The sequence below is a fragment of the Eriocheir sinensis genome, chromosome 4 (assembly GCF_024679095.1).
Source record: "Eriocheir sinensis breed Jianghai 21 chromosome 4, ASM2467909v1, whole genome shotgun sequence".
Classification (NCBI taxonomy): domain Eukaryota; kingdom Metazoa; phylum Arthropoda; class Malacostraca; order Decapoda; family Varunidae; genus Eriocheir; species Eriocheir sinensis.
Genome location: NC_066512.1, coordinates 24255769 through 24268918, shown reverse-complemented (window position 1 = coordinate 24268918; position 13150 = coordinate 24255769). Strand labels below are relative to the sequence as shown.

The following is a 13150-nucleotide window of genomic DNA, read 5'->3' as shown; positions in this document are numbered from 1 at the left end:
AAAAGAGAAAGAAAGAAAACCAAAAGAGAAAGAAAAGAAAGAAAATTGAAAGAAAAGAGAAAGAAATAAAACCAAAAGAAAAAGATAGAAAACCAAAAGAAAAGCGAGAAAAAAAGAAAAAAGGAAAGAAAGGAAAAAAGGAGAAAAAAATAAATAAGAAGAGAAAGAGTAGCTACACACCTGACTGCATGCGGTTAATGTTGAGTACGTCGAACACATTCTTGATGGCCGGGCCCAGCGTGGAGAGGCCCGTCGCCTTGATGTTCTTCAGCTCGTTCATGAAGGTGGCCAGGTTCTCCTTCCATCCAGCCTGGCGGGGGACGAGACATGAGTGACGATGGTAACAAACATAAGACATACAGACAGCTGACAACATACAGATGACAAACAGAAACAAACAGAAGCAAGCAGAAGCAGGAACTAACAGAAGACAAGCAAAGACAAACAAACAAAAAACAAGGAAAAAGTAAACAAGAAAACAAACAGAAGACAACATACAGACAGATAACAACATACAGAAGACAAACAGAAGCAAGCAGAAACAGGAACTAACAAAAGACAAGCAAAGACAAATGGAAGCAAATAAACAAGACAAACAGAAACAAGGATAAAGTAAACAAGAAAACAAACAGAGACATACAGACAGCTACACCAATACAGAAGAGACTCAAGATAAGAAACCAACAGAAATAAAATGACAAATTGAAGTTAACACAGACACACACACACACTCCTCCTCCTCCTCCTCCTTCTCTTCTTCCCTGCTATTAACATCTTCCTCCTTCTCCTCCTCTTGTTCCTCTTCTTCTTCTTATTCCTCATCACCACCGTCATCACCATCACTAACACAGACACACCATCACACCACCACCATCACCACTAACACAGCAGCAGCAACACAAGACAGATCATCACACCATCATACCCCACCACCACCACCACTATCATCACACCATTACACCACCACCACCACCACCCCTATCATTACCCCCACTATCACCACACCATTACACCACCACCACCACCCCTATCATTACCCCCACTATCACCACACCATTACACCACCACCCCCCCTATCATCAACATCAATAACGCAGAAGATTTGCAAAAAGAATTTAAAAAATATATATATAGGCAAGTGTTATGACTTATACTTTTGAAAATTAAAAGGTACAGAGGGATAAAGAGAAGGTGAAGGAGGGAGAGAGATGGAGAGAAAAGGAGGGTGGATGGGAGTGAGAGAGAGAGAAAGTGGAGGAGAGATGGAGAGAAAAGGAGGGTGGATGGGAGTGAAAGAGAGAGGAGATGGAGAAAAGAGGAAGGACAAAATATGAAGGAGAGAGAAAACAATACCAAAACTACTACTACTGGTACTACTTCTACCATCACCCTCCCCATCATACCACCACTAACAGACTTCTTGCAGCAATAACAACAACTACATAAGAACATAAGGAGTCTGCAAGAGACCGGTTGGCCAATACAAGGCAGCTCCTGTACACTCAACCCCACCTTACCTCACCATCCATGGCTTTATCTAACCTCTTCTTGAATGTATCTACGGCATTGGCACCCACAACATGGCTCCCAAGCCTGTTCCATTCATCCACCACTATATTGGTGAACCAATTCTTGCCTATGTCTTTGTTGAATCTGAATTTGTCTAACTTAAAACCATTGCCACGCGTCCTACCTGGCTCTTTTACTCTCAAAATCTTATTGACATCCCCTTTATTAAACCCTTTCATCTACTACCCACCTTGATGTGCATGGGTGCCTCCTCGAAGGTGAAGAGCATGTATCGGTCACCCCGGCTCTCTGGACTCCTCTGTCGCAGCTATGAGGGAGGACAAGGAGAAGGTTAGGTTAGGTTAGAGGACTCAGAACATATGGACGACACCAATAAATGCAACAATAATAATAAGATGAGATGATGTCCAGTCTTACAATAGTTACAATAGGGCAGGAACACACATGACAGGATACAGTACTACTACAGCATGAAAAGCACTACCACCAATGATCCTTTTGTACTATCTAACCAAATTGAGGAAGAGAGATAAAGAGGGAGAGAGTTGCATTGCGGGTGACTGACACTGATAATAAAATGGGCACACTAAGACAAGAACACAGGATAGGAAGAGAATAAATAGTACATACACTGTGGAAAGTAAAGGTCCTTCTGTGACATGTTAGACAGTTGAAAGGAAGGGAAATGAAGAGGCAGGAAGAGGGGGAATAAGACAGCATGGGAAGTCCGATCAAGACAGCAAAGAGAGTATACATATCATTCTGAAACAGTTAAGGAAAGTAAAATAGAGAAGAGACAGGAAAGAGGAAAGGAATTGTGCAGTCTGGAAAGTAATCAGGAGAGTTAAAGGAAGGAAAACAGAAGAGGGAAAACAATGGTAGCCCCACATGTGACAATGAGGGCAGCATGTTGTCATATGAGGTTGCAAAATAGTGAGTTTGTAAGGATGATGTGTGAAGTCCATTGGGCAGGCAGGCAGGGAGGGAGGGAGGGAGGGAGTGTCAGGTAGGCAGAGTAAGGGATTGCTTGACTGATAAGATTGAGAAATACATAAATGAGTAGGCAAGAGGAGGGGAAGGCAAGGGGTAAAGCTTGACAGAAAAAAGTGCATAAATAGGAAGAATTTGAAGTCTTCTGCCATAACTACTCTCTTTAAGATAGTTCAAAGAGGCCAACAAGGCATGAGATATACAGAAAAAGAAGAAGAAGAAGAAGTAGTAGTAGTAGTAGTAGTAGTAGTAGTAGTAGTAGTAGTAGTAGTAGTAGAAGAAAAAGAAAAGGAAGAATTAAAAGAAAAAAGAAAAAAAGTTGAAGAAAGAAAAGAAGAAGAGGAAGAAGAAAAGAAATAGTAATAGTAGTAGTAGTAGAAGAAAAAGAAGAAAAGGAAGAATTAAAAGAAGGAAGACAAAAGTTGAAGAAGTGAAAGAAGAAGAGGAAGAAAAAGATGGGAAAAGATGAAAAGAAAAAAAATGAAAAAGGAAGAAGAAAAAAAGAAGCAACAATAATAATGATGATAATGATAATAATAACAATAACCACAAATCACCATTATTCACACCCTTACCACTATCACGATAACATACAAACTCACACACACAGAACATACATACTTACATACAAAAAACAAAACACAAGCAAACAGAAAGTGACCCTTTTTTCCTTGTTTCCTTTATTTATATTTATTCTAGTCAGTTATTTGGTTCGTCCTTGCACTCTCTCCTTTCCCATAAATAAATAAATAAGTAAAATAAATAAAGCAATACACAAAACCACCCACTAGAAACATGACATGAAGGGGTTACTATAAAAAAAATACAACCCCTCCATCCATCAGTCACACCACCACCACCACTACGAGGAGGAGGAGGGAGAGTACATCCACTATGGTAATTCTATGGAAGACAATGAGAGGCCATCAGGAGGAGGAAGAGGAGGAGGAGGAGGTGAGAATACTTTTTGCTGTACATTATTATTCTCTCTCTCTCTCTCTCTCTCTCTCTCTCTCTCTCCTGATCTTGTATAAACATGACACACACAGAGAGAGAGAGAGAGAGAGAGAGAGAGAGAGAAACACACCTCCTTCCTTCCTTCTCTCCCTCCTTTCTTTCCTTCAGTCACTCATTACAAGCCTAAAACCACCATGACAAAAAAAAAAAAAAAAAAAAATAACACTATTTTTTTTCCCCATTGTCCATTTAAATACCTCTGCCATGACCAGCACAGTGTCTTCCTCCTCCTCCTCCTCTTCTTCTTCCTCCTCCTCCTCCTCTTCTTCTTTGTGCTTCTTCTTCTTCACCTCCACCCTCACCACCACCATCATCACCACCATTGTTGACATAAGTATCTTCAGTTTACTTTTCTCTTTAGCAACCCTCATCTTCCTTTTCCTCCCCCTCCTCCTTCTTCTCTTTCTCTTCTCCTCCTACTACTACTACTACTATAATCTTTCTTCTTCTTCCTCTTCTTCTTGGTTTTGCTTATTTCCCCTTCTGCCACCCCCCATCTTTCTCCTCTTCTTCTTCTTGTTTTCCTTCTTTCTCACCACCTTTATCTTTCTCCTCCTCTTGTTTTTTTCCCTTCTACCTCCCCCATCATTCTCCTCCTCTTGTCTTCCTTCTTTTCCTTCTTCCCCACTACCATCATCTTCATTCTCCTCCTCCTCTTCTTCTATTGCTTGTGTTTTCTTCCTACCATCATCACCCTCATCTTCTTCCCTACCATCACTACCATCCCTATTGTCTTCCTCCTCCTCCTCTTATTATTCTATTTATTCACCACTAACATCATCATTTTCCTCCTCTTCTTCCTCTTCTTGTGCCTCTTCATCATCACTACTATTACAATCACTATATTAAACTTGGGGTAGTTTTGTTGTTGTTTGTTCACCATCATCATCTCCATTATTTTCACCATCACCACCACCACCACCATCATCATCATTACCATTACCACTAAAAACAACAGCAATTAACTCTTACTTTCCCCTTCAACACCACCACCACCCCCACTCCCATCATCATCACCAACTTTATAAACACCAATCAATAGGAACATTAATAGTGGTAGTGTCTCCCTAAAAGCACACAATTATAAACTCCTCATTGTAAGGTTAATAATGATGATAATAGTAATTCTTTAAAGCACAAACTAAAGAAAGAAGAAAATAAAGACAAAAAAAAAAAAAATAGGCCTATATAGACAAGCTTTCCCTTAAAAAAAAATGGAAATAAAAAAAAGCAGATAGAGGAAAACTTCAATCCACTTTCCATTTTCATTGTAGGGTTAATAATAATAATAACTGTTTAAACCAAAAAATAAATAAATATAGACGGAGAGTAAGAAAAACAAGACATATAATCAAGTCTTTCCCTGTACACAAAATCATCATCATCATTATTAACCTGTTCAGTAGACCCCAAACACCTGAGACACCACAAAAGAGTAAATTAAAGTAAAAGCAATGACAGAAGGACACAGAGGACAGGTTAAATAATAGGAGATAAAGGAAATGGAGTAACAGAGGGGGAGGGTAATAAACATCTTGAAATACACAACAAACAAAGAAGTCAAGAGAGTAAAAGAATAAAAATAAATCATAAAACAAGGAATAGACATTGATGAAAACACACACACACACACACACACACACACACACACACACTGTCTTCCCATTTTCACAGTATGGTTAAATGTTAGTAATAATAATAATAATTTCAAGAGGGGAGTATTAAGACACCTCTCCATCTGAAATTGACCTTTTTGGGGGGCCATTCATGTCTAACTGCTTTCATTACAGGGGCAAGCAGTGATTATAGCATGCTTATTTATCTATTAACTTATTGATTTATTTTTGCCCTTGAGCTGCTTCCTTTACCATTAAAAAGTGTATGCAATCAAAGAAGCAGAGAATTGAGATATCTGAAAAAAATAGCTAAACTTTTCCCTATACAGAAAATAAATCCATTTAAAGTAAAAAAATAAAAAATAAAAAATAAAGCAAAGAAAAGACATTGAGAAAAATGCACAAATTATCAATATGAACAAAAAAAAAAAAAGCCACATGCTGAATCTTTCCATGTTACAAATAAAAAAATAAAAAAAAGATAAAGAAAACATACTGAGGGAAAAGACAAACAAACAAACACACAAACTATTACCTACTATCTTTCACTGTATAGGTGGTTGTTGCTGTTTGATATGGAGAGAAAAAAAAAAAAACCATGCATTGTACTTCCATCTATCTCTACCTCCATCACCACAACCATACTCCCTCCTCTCCATCCATCTATCACCACCACCATCACCATTAAGACATGTCATCATTATAAGCAGTAGTAGCCATAACCTCTTCAATCTGTCTGTAATGTATCTTGTTGTTAGCAGTGAGATAAAAAATAATAAATAATACAAAAAATAATAATAACACCATTACCATAACCACCATCACTAAATCCAATGAAGTTTTTTTTTTAATTGTTTACTCTCATATATAATTAATTCCAAGGCAACACCTGAGTAACTTATATGCACACCCACACACACACACACATACACACACACAGCCGGGGGAAGGAAAGTGAATCAATAGATGAATAGCAGATTATTAACATAGAGGAAAACAAAGAAAAGAAAGAGAGGCATGAGAATGAGTCTGTGACATATCTTTTATTCTTTAGATATGCATTAATAATCCCCTCTCTCTCTCTCTCTCTCTCTGTGCCTCATGACTAAGCTCCCACAGAACTCTATTCCCCTTCATCCCATTTCAACTAAGCCTCTCTCTCTCTCTCTCTCTCTCTCTCTCTCTCTCTCTCTCTCTCTCTCTCAGTAGCAACCCCCCCCCCCCCCCTGGTCTTACGGAAGGATGCTGGCTGACCCTATGACCTCTTCCCTCCCCGCTCCCGACGCACACCACATGTCACCCCCCTCTCCCCCTCCCCTACCCCCCCACGAAGGTAACAAGCCCCCCCCACCCACCCCCACAGCCCTCAGGTCACCAATATCACAAAAAATCCAGGTAAGGGCCGTACACACACACACACACACACACACACACACAGAAAAACAAACATACGTACACACATACATACAAGCGCTCACGCACCCACCTACATACTGTGATATAGGACCGGCCAACACACACACACACACACTCACACACATCACCGTGATTAAAACTCCATACACATACGTACAGAAAAAGAGAGAGAGAGAGAGAGAGAGAGAGAGGCAGTCTTATCATTCCTTTATACACACACACGTATCCACACGTACAAATATACATACATACACACATACATATATAAAGAAATCCCTGCCATTGCCCTACATACATACATGCATTTATACGGTACATATAATTTCCTTGCACATGGGGAGGAGAGGGAAAGAAAGGATGGGAAGGGGAGTGAAGGAAGGATGGGGAGGAGGGGGAAGGAAGGAAGGGGGGGATTGTCACACAGAGTTAGACCCCCCCCACACTCCTGTTACGATCTGTGTGTGTGTGTGTGTGTGTGTGTGTGTGTGTGTGTGTGTGACCTCTTTAAAGGGTTGTGGTTTTAATTGCTCTGACGTTCGTTAATTTATTTCAAAACACTTGCTTGCTTGGTTGAGGTGGAGTGTGGTTGTTTTTGTTTGTTTGTGTGATTGTTTGAGCGTGTGTGTGTGTGTGTGTGTGTGTGTGTGTGTGTGTTACCTCGAGTACTGTCACTGTAATTAATCTATGATGTGGGAGAACACACACACACACACACACACACACACACACACACACACACACATACAAACAAACAAACGCACACACACACAAAGTTACTAAGCTAGACACATGACTCGGGACAGACAAGACACGGCTGTATGTCTGTATATGTGTGTCTGTATGTATGTATGTGTGTCTGTATGTATGTATGTTTGTCTGTCTGTCTGTGTGTCTGTCTGTCTGTATGTATGTATGTGTGTCTGTCTGTATGTATGTGTGTGTCTGTACGTATGTATGTGTCTGTCTGTCTGTATGTGTGTCTGTCTGTACATGTAAATCCTCTGCGCCGAAGCCATCACCCACGAACACGAACACAAGCGCTTTGAACTCCCTCCTTACAATGGCCTATATCTCTGCTCCTAGCACGCTCACGACACTGGGGATGGTGTTAAAATAAAGAAGAAAGATCAAATATTAAAAAAATCCCGCCGCGATGGGTCTCAGAGGTCTATGGAAGGCAATACGGACAAGTAAATAACACGGACATTCTCCCCACCTTTACGAATGTCTCCACGGCGCCCTTCGCTATGTCCAGCATGGTGGGTCTGGCGCCTATGAAGGTCCGCTGGTTCATGGAGGCCGAGGTGTCGAGGAGGAACACGATGATGGTCATGGTGGGTCAGGTCACGCGCACTGTCACGGGTCACACGGAGGGAAATTCACGGCTTCATGACCCCGCGCGGCACAGGTCTTCTCTCTCCCGTCGCTCGTCCACCACTGAGAGCTTGAGCGGAGCCTGACTTCTCCTCGACCATGTGATCGTACTCGCCGCCCTGCATTCATCATTTTCCGCCTATACTCCATTATAACCCCATAAATCCCAGTCTTACATTACTTATCCTATCCAAAATTCACTTACCAATATATTATACGCGCGTGAGAAGCCTGAAACGTCGATAAAGCCCATTTGACCATCAGATTTGGGTGTCATTGCTGTACTAAGCCCTGACTTCTCCTCTTCTCTAGCGTGACCATGTGATCGTACTCGGCGCCACCGTTGCCAAATTGTTGTACATAGAGGACCGTGTTTACTAATTTTCTACACTTGACGATCCCAAAAAGACATCAGGAATTAACGATTGTAATGATAACTATAAATGAGTCTCGTTATTTGGGTGTAGGAGACAGTTTTTGGATCGGAAGTCGGTATAAGGAAGAGGCTGAGTAAGGCAATCTGGCAACGCTGATCGTACTCGAAGCTTTACATTCATCTCTTTCCCATTAATTACCATAAAATCCCAACAAATCCCAGTCTTCCATTAGCCTTCATCACCAAAATTCAGTTATCAATATATTTTATGCGCGTGGAAAGGCTGCAACGTCGACTAAGCTCATTTGGCGGTCGTATTTAGGCGCCATTGTCGTACACATGGGAACGCAGCTCTTCCCTTACCTCAAACAAGCCCTCAGACCTACCAACCCTTCCGGCCCGCACACCATACATTCATAACCCTATATTACCCATTCTAGCCCATATATCCAACCTATTACCCTACCTCAATATCAATCCCCCAAAATAGGACTTGCAGGAGAGCCATGAGGTCGATTACAGTGATTTTGTATTCGTTTCAGGCATCCTGCGAAATTTAATTACGCCAAAATTGATTCGGCCATTTGTGCCACGCGGAGGGCGCCCAGCACGGCCCCGATATTTTTGCCACGTCTCTAACAACCCCTGGGACCGTAAACCACCCGGGTCTGATAATGTGACAGCCCGGGTGTGGACGCCATAAATAGATCTTGCTAAGTCGTTCATTGCATCCCCGGGGTTGGCAGGACTGCTTACAATATGTGGCCGTCTTCATCACACACATTTATTTCTCCTCCTTTCCCTTTATCTAATTTTATTCCCTTTTTTCCCTTTCTCCAATTTTGCTTCTTTTAATTGGGGTTTCTTTTTAGTGATGTGGGTTTTTTTTTTTGTTTTAAGTTCGGTCTTTTGTTTGTTTATTTGTTTCCATTTGGGTTTTGTTAATGCTTGCAACGTTTCCCTTCTCTCTCTCTCTCTCTCTCTCTCTCTCTCTCTCTCTCTCTCTCTCTCTTTAATCATTTTTAGTTTCGTTAGTTAATGGTTGCAATATTTTTTTTCTCTCTAACTCTTTCTTTAAGCATATAATATTTTTCGTCATTTTCCTTTATTTCCTGTATTTCTCCTCGATCCTCTCCCTTAATTATCTCAGTCTTTTTTGGTTCGGTTTCTTATCTGTAGGTCTCTCTCTCTCTCTCTCTCTCTCTCTCTCTCTCTCTCTCTCTCTCTCTCTCTCTCTCTCTCTCTCTCGTCATCTTCCTTTATTTTTCCTTTTTTCTCTCTATCTCATTCTTTTTCGATTTGTTTATTTATTTCTATTTCTCTACGGCATTTAAAATTATTCGTCATCTTCCTTTATTTTTCCTTTTTTCTCTCTATCTCATTCTTTTTCGATTTGTTTGTTTATTTATATTTCTCTACGGCATATAAAATTATCCGCCATCTTCCTTTATTTTTCCTTTTTTCTCTGTATCTAACTCTTTTTCGGTTAGTTTGTTCTCTCTATCTCGCTAATCACATCCTTCTCCGTCATTTTCCTACTTCCCCCATTTCTCCTCCTTTCCCTTCCTCTAATTCCCTCCCAAACGCATGAGAGGTCTCGGAAACCCACCAGGGACGGACATGGCCACCGGGGGGGGGAAGGAGGAACAGGGAAGAGAGAAAGAATGAATATAGAACCAATTAGTACAGGGACAAGAGCTAATGTGACGGAGACGAGCACACCGAGGCTACGCGCAGCTGTACCATGATCACTTGTGAGGAGGAACAGAGGGGAGGACAGCGTGGGTGGGGTATTGATGTCCCTGAGAGCTGATAGATACGCAAGGACACACATATTATCATTAATCTATCATAACCAATGCGATAGACGCGTCATTTGACCTCCTGTAAGCTTATTTTCATGTGCTGCAGTCCCCTAGAGATTATATATATATGCAGGAACACATGTATTATCAATCTACTGTAACCAATGCAATAGACGCCCTGATTCGACCCCCTACAGTCTTGTTTTGATGTTTATATATGCGGGGACACATCTTATATCATCAATTTATTATAACCAATGCGATAGACAACCTAATTTGACCTCCTATCAGTTTGTTTTAGTGTTTTGACATATATTGTGTTATAGTAGAAGGTGCTCGTGAAAGAGGAGGGAAGGGAGGGACAGAGGAAGGGAATGGGAAGGTTTTACTACTACTACTACTACTACTACTACTACTACTACTACTACTACTACTTCTACTATTTTTTTCTTTTTACAACAAGGGAAACGGCTCAAGGGCAACATAACAAAAACAAAACCAACAAAAAAGGCCGCTAGGCTCTGCTCTAATAAAGGCAAACAGAATACGAGGTAAAAAAAGGTCAATTTCAGGAGGAGGAGGTGTCTGAATAGTACTCCTCTCTCGAAAAAGGTCAAGTCATAGGCAGGATGAAATACAGACGAAGGAAGGTTGTTCAAGAGTTTACCAGCAGAAGGGATGAAAGAATGAAAGTGCTGGTTAACTCTTGCATAAGGGATTTGGACGGTATAGGGGTGAGCCAGAGTAGAAAGTTGAGTGCAGCGGGGCGCGGGAGGGGGAAGGTATGCAGTTTGCGAGTTCAGAAGAGCAGTCAGCGTGAACATAAGAACATAAGAACGTAAGGAGTCTGCAAGAGACCGGTTGGCCTATACAAGGCAGCTCCCGTAATAGAAGATAGTAGATAGAAAGAGATACAACATTGTGGCGGATTTTAAGAGGTAGAAGACTGTCAGTAAGAGGACTATTACTACTACTACTACTACTACTACTTCGAGATGTTGTATGAGGGAGGTAACTTTTTTTTATTTTCCTTATTCTTCCATTTCCTGTGTTTTTGTTTTGTCTACTACTTCCTCCTTTTCCTTCTCCACCTCTTCCTCCTGTTTTTTTTTCTTTTTTTTTCATCAATATTAATGAGTTTTATTTGTTTGTGTTTATTTCTTTGGTGTTTTTCATGTTTATCGTTTTTTTATCTGTTCTATCTATTTTTCGTTTGTTTGTTTGTTTGTTTGTTTGTTTGTTTGTGTGTGTGTGTGTGTGTGTGTGTGTGTGTGTGTGTGTGTGTGAACGCTAAGGGTTTGTCTATCTTCAATGGAGGTTTTTTTTAAAGTGATATCGTTTCTTTTACGTCTAATCTACTACTTTCTAATTAGTTTTCGTTATGCTTCCAATGTTTTCTCTCTCTCTCTCTCTCTCTCTCTCTCTCTCTCTCTCTCTCTCTCTCTCTCTCTCGACATCTTTTTTTGTCATTTTCCTTTATTTTTAATCTCTTCTCGATTTCCTTTCTACAAACGAACTTGATAACGATGTGGTTTTAAGAGATGCAAGTTACTTTCTTTCCGCGGTGTGAACTTAATCTCTCTCTCTCTCTCTCTCTCTCTCTCTCTCTCTCTCTCTCTCTCTCTCTCTCTCTCTCTCTCTCGTATAGCTGCGCGTGGCCTCGTTGCTCATCTCCGTCACATGTATTAGTTTACTTATGACCTCAAACTCTCAAGATATTTACTTATTTACACATTTACTTGACGTTTTAGTTGAGTGCCCCCTCCAATGAACGTGTGTGTGTGTGTGTGTGTGTGTGTGTGTGTGTGTGTGTGTGTGTGTGTGTGTGTGTGTGTGTGTGTGTGTGTGTGTGCGCTAAATGGTCGTATTTAACTTTCCCTTATAAGCAGTTACTTTTTTCCTCTCTCTCTCTCTCTCTCTCTCTCTCTCTCTCTCTCTCTCTCTCTCTCTCTCTCTTCTTCTTCTTCTTCTTCTTCATTAGCATCTTATTTACATACATACATACATACATACATACATAGGTACATAGACTCCTATAGGTGCGCGTGGCCTCAGTGCTCCTCTCCGTCACATTAACCCTCTCAATGATAATAATAATAATAATAATAATAATAATAATAATAATAATAATAATACACCCAACGCCCTCCCCAACGAGATAAACTTCCTCTCACAGAAAACGGAGGTCATTCATTGCCTTGAGGAGAAACTATACGGTAGAAAGGAACATAACTTGGATTGATTATTTTGCCTCTTATTTTACGGTATACATAGCTTATCCCTCTGCCTATATACCTTTCTCTACCCTATCTATCCCTTGACCTCCCTGTACCTTTGTGTCTCTTTGGGTTAGTCAATTCAATTAGTTTAAGAGTTTCTTTCTAATTATTATGTAGCCTACGTATAGCTCGATCATCCCTCTATCTATATACCTTTCTATAACCTATCTATACCTTAACCTACCTGTAACTTTGTGTCTCTTTGGGTAAGTTCACGAGTTTCTTTGTAATCATTGTTTTTTCGTAGTCGTTCTCAGTATTTTCAGACGCTTAATATTTCAGTCACTGTTGTTTGAGCTCTAATGTCGACGCGCGCTTATTTACGATCACCCGAACCGAACTATTCTCCTACAATTCCGTCTTTAACATCAACTATTTCCTAAGACCCAAAAGGAGGTCAGTCGGGTTCTATAATGAGTATCTGTTTAGGTTCACAGTGCAGAAAAAAGGGTCAAACTATCACCAGGGTCATCAAACTACCCAAGGAAATACTCAGAAATCCCACGAAAGCTTTGTCATATGTGTTTTCTATCCTAATTCTATCCTAATGTAGTCTGCATACATAGTTTCATTAAAAAACAACAACTTCCACTTCATCCTTTATATATAGGCAGGCTATTTATTTATATTTACCATAATTTTCAAACTCACTCACCAATCCCTTTAACTGGCAAAGTAGATTAGGTGCTATACTATAAAAAAAATATAATATCCAAGAGAGAGAGAGAGAGAGCATAGCTACCCCTT

At 40.4% G+C, this 13150-nt stretch overlaps 1 protein-coding gene across 3 annotated transcripts in view; it reads right to left on the bottom strand.

Annotated features, from left to right (window-relative positions):
* LOC126980641 (integrator complex subunit 6-like) overlaps positions 1–8026 on the bottom strand; it is a 28905-nt gene extending 20879 nt beyond the window's left edge. For 2 of the 3 annotated variants that reach the window (XM_050830744.1, XM_050830749.1), the window contains exons 1-3: positions 7786–8026; positions 1760–1837; positions 181–310 (exon numbers count right to left, since the gene is read on the bottom strand). In XM_050830744.1, coding sequence (XP_050686701.1) covers positions 181–310; positions 1760–1837; positions 7786–7902 — 325 coding nt within the window. In that variant the 5' untranslated portion in view covers positions 7903–8026. The remainder of the gene's footprint in view (positions 1–180; positions 311–1759; positions 1838–7785) is intronic. The other variant, XM_050830751.1, reaches the window with a different exon arrangement.
* Positions 8027–13150: the final 5124 nt, after the last annotated feature.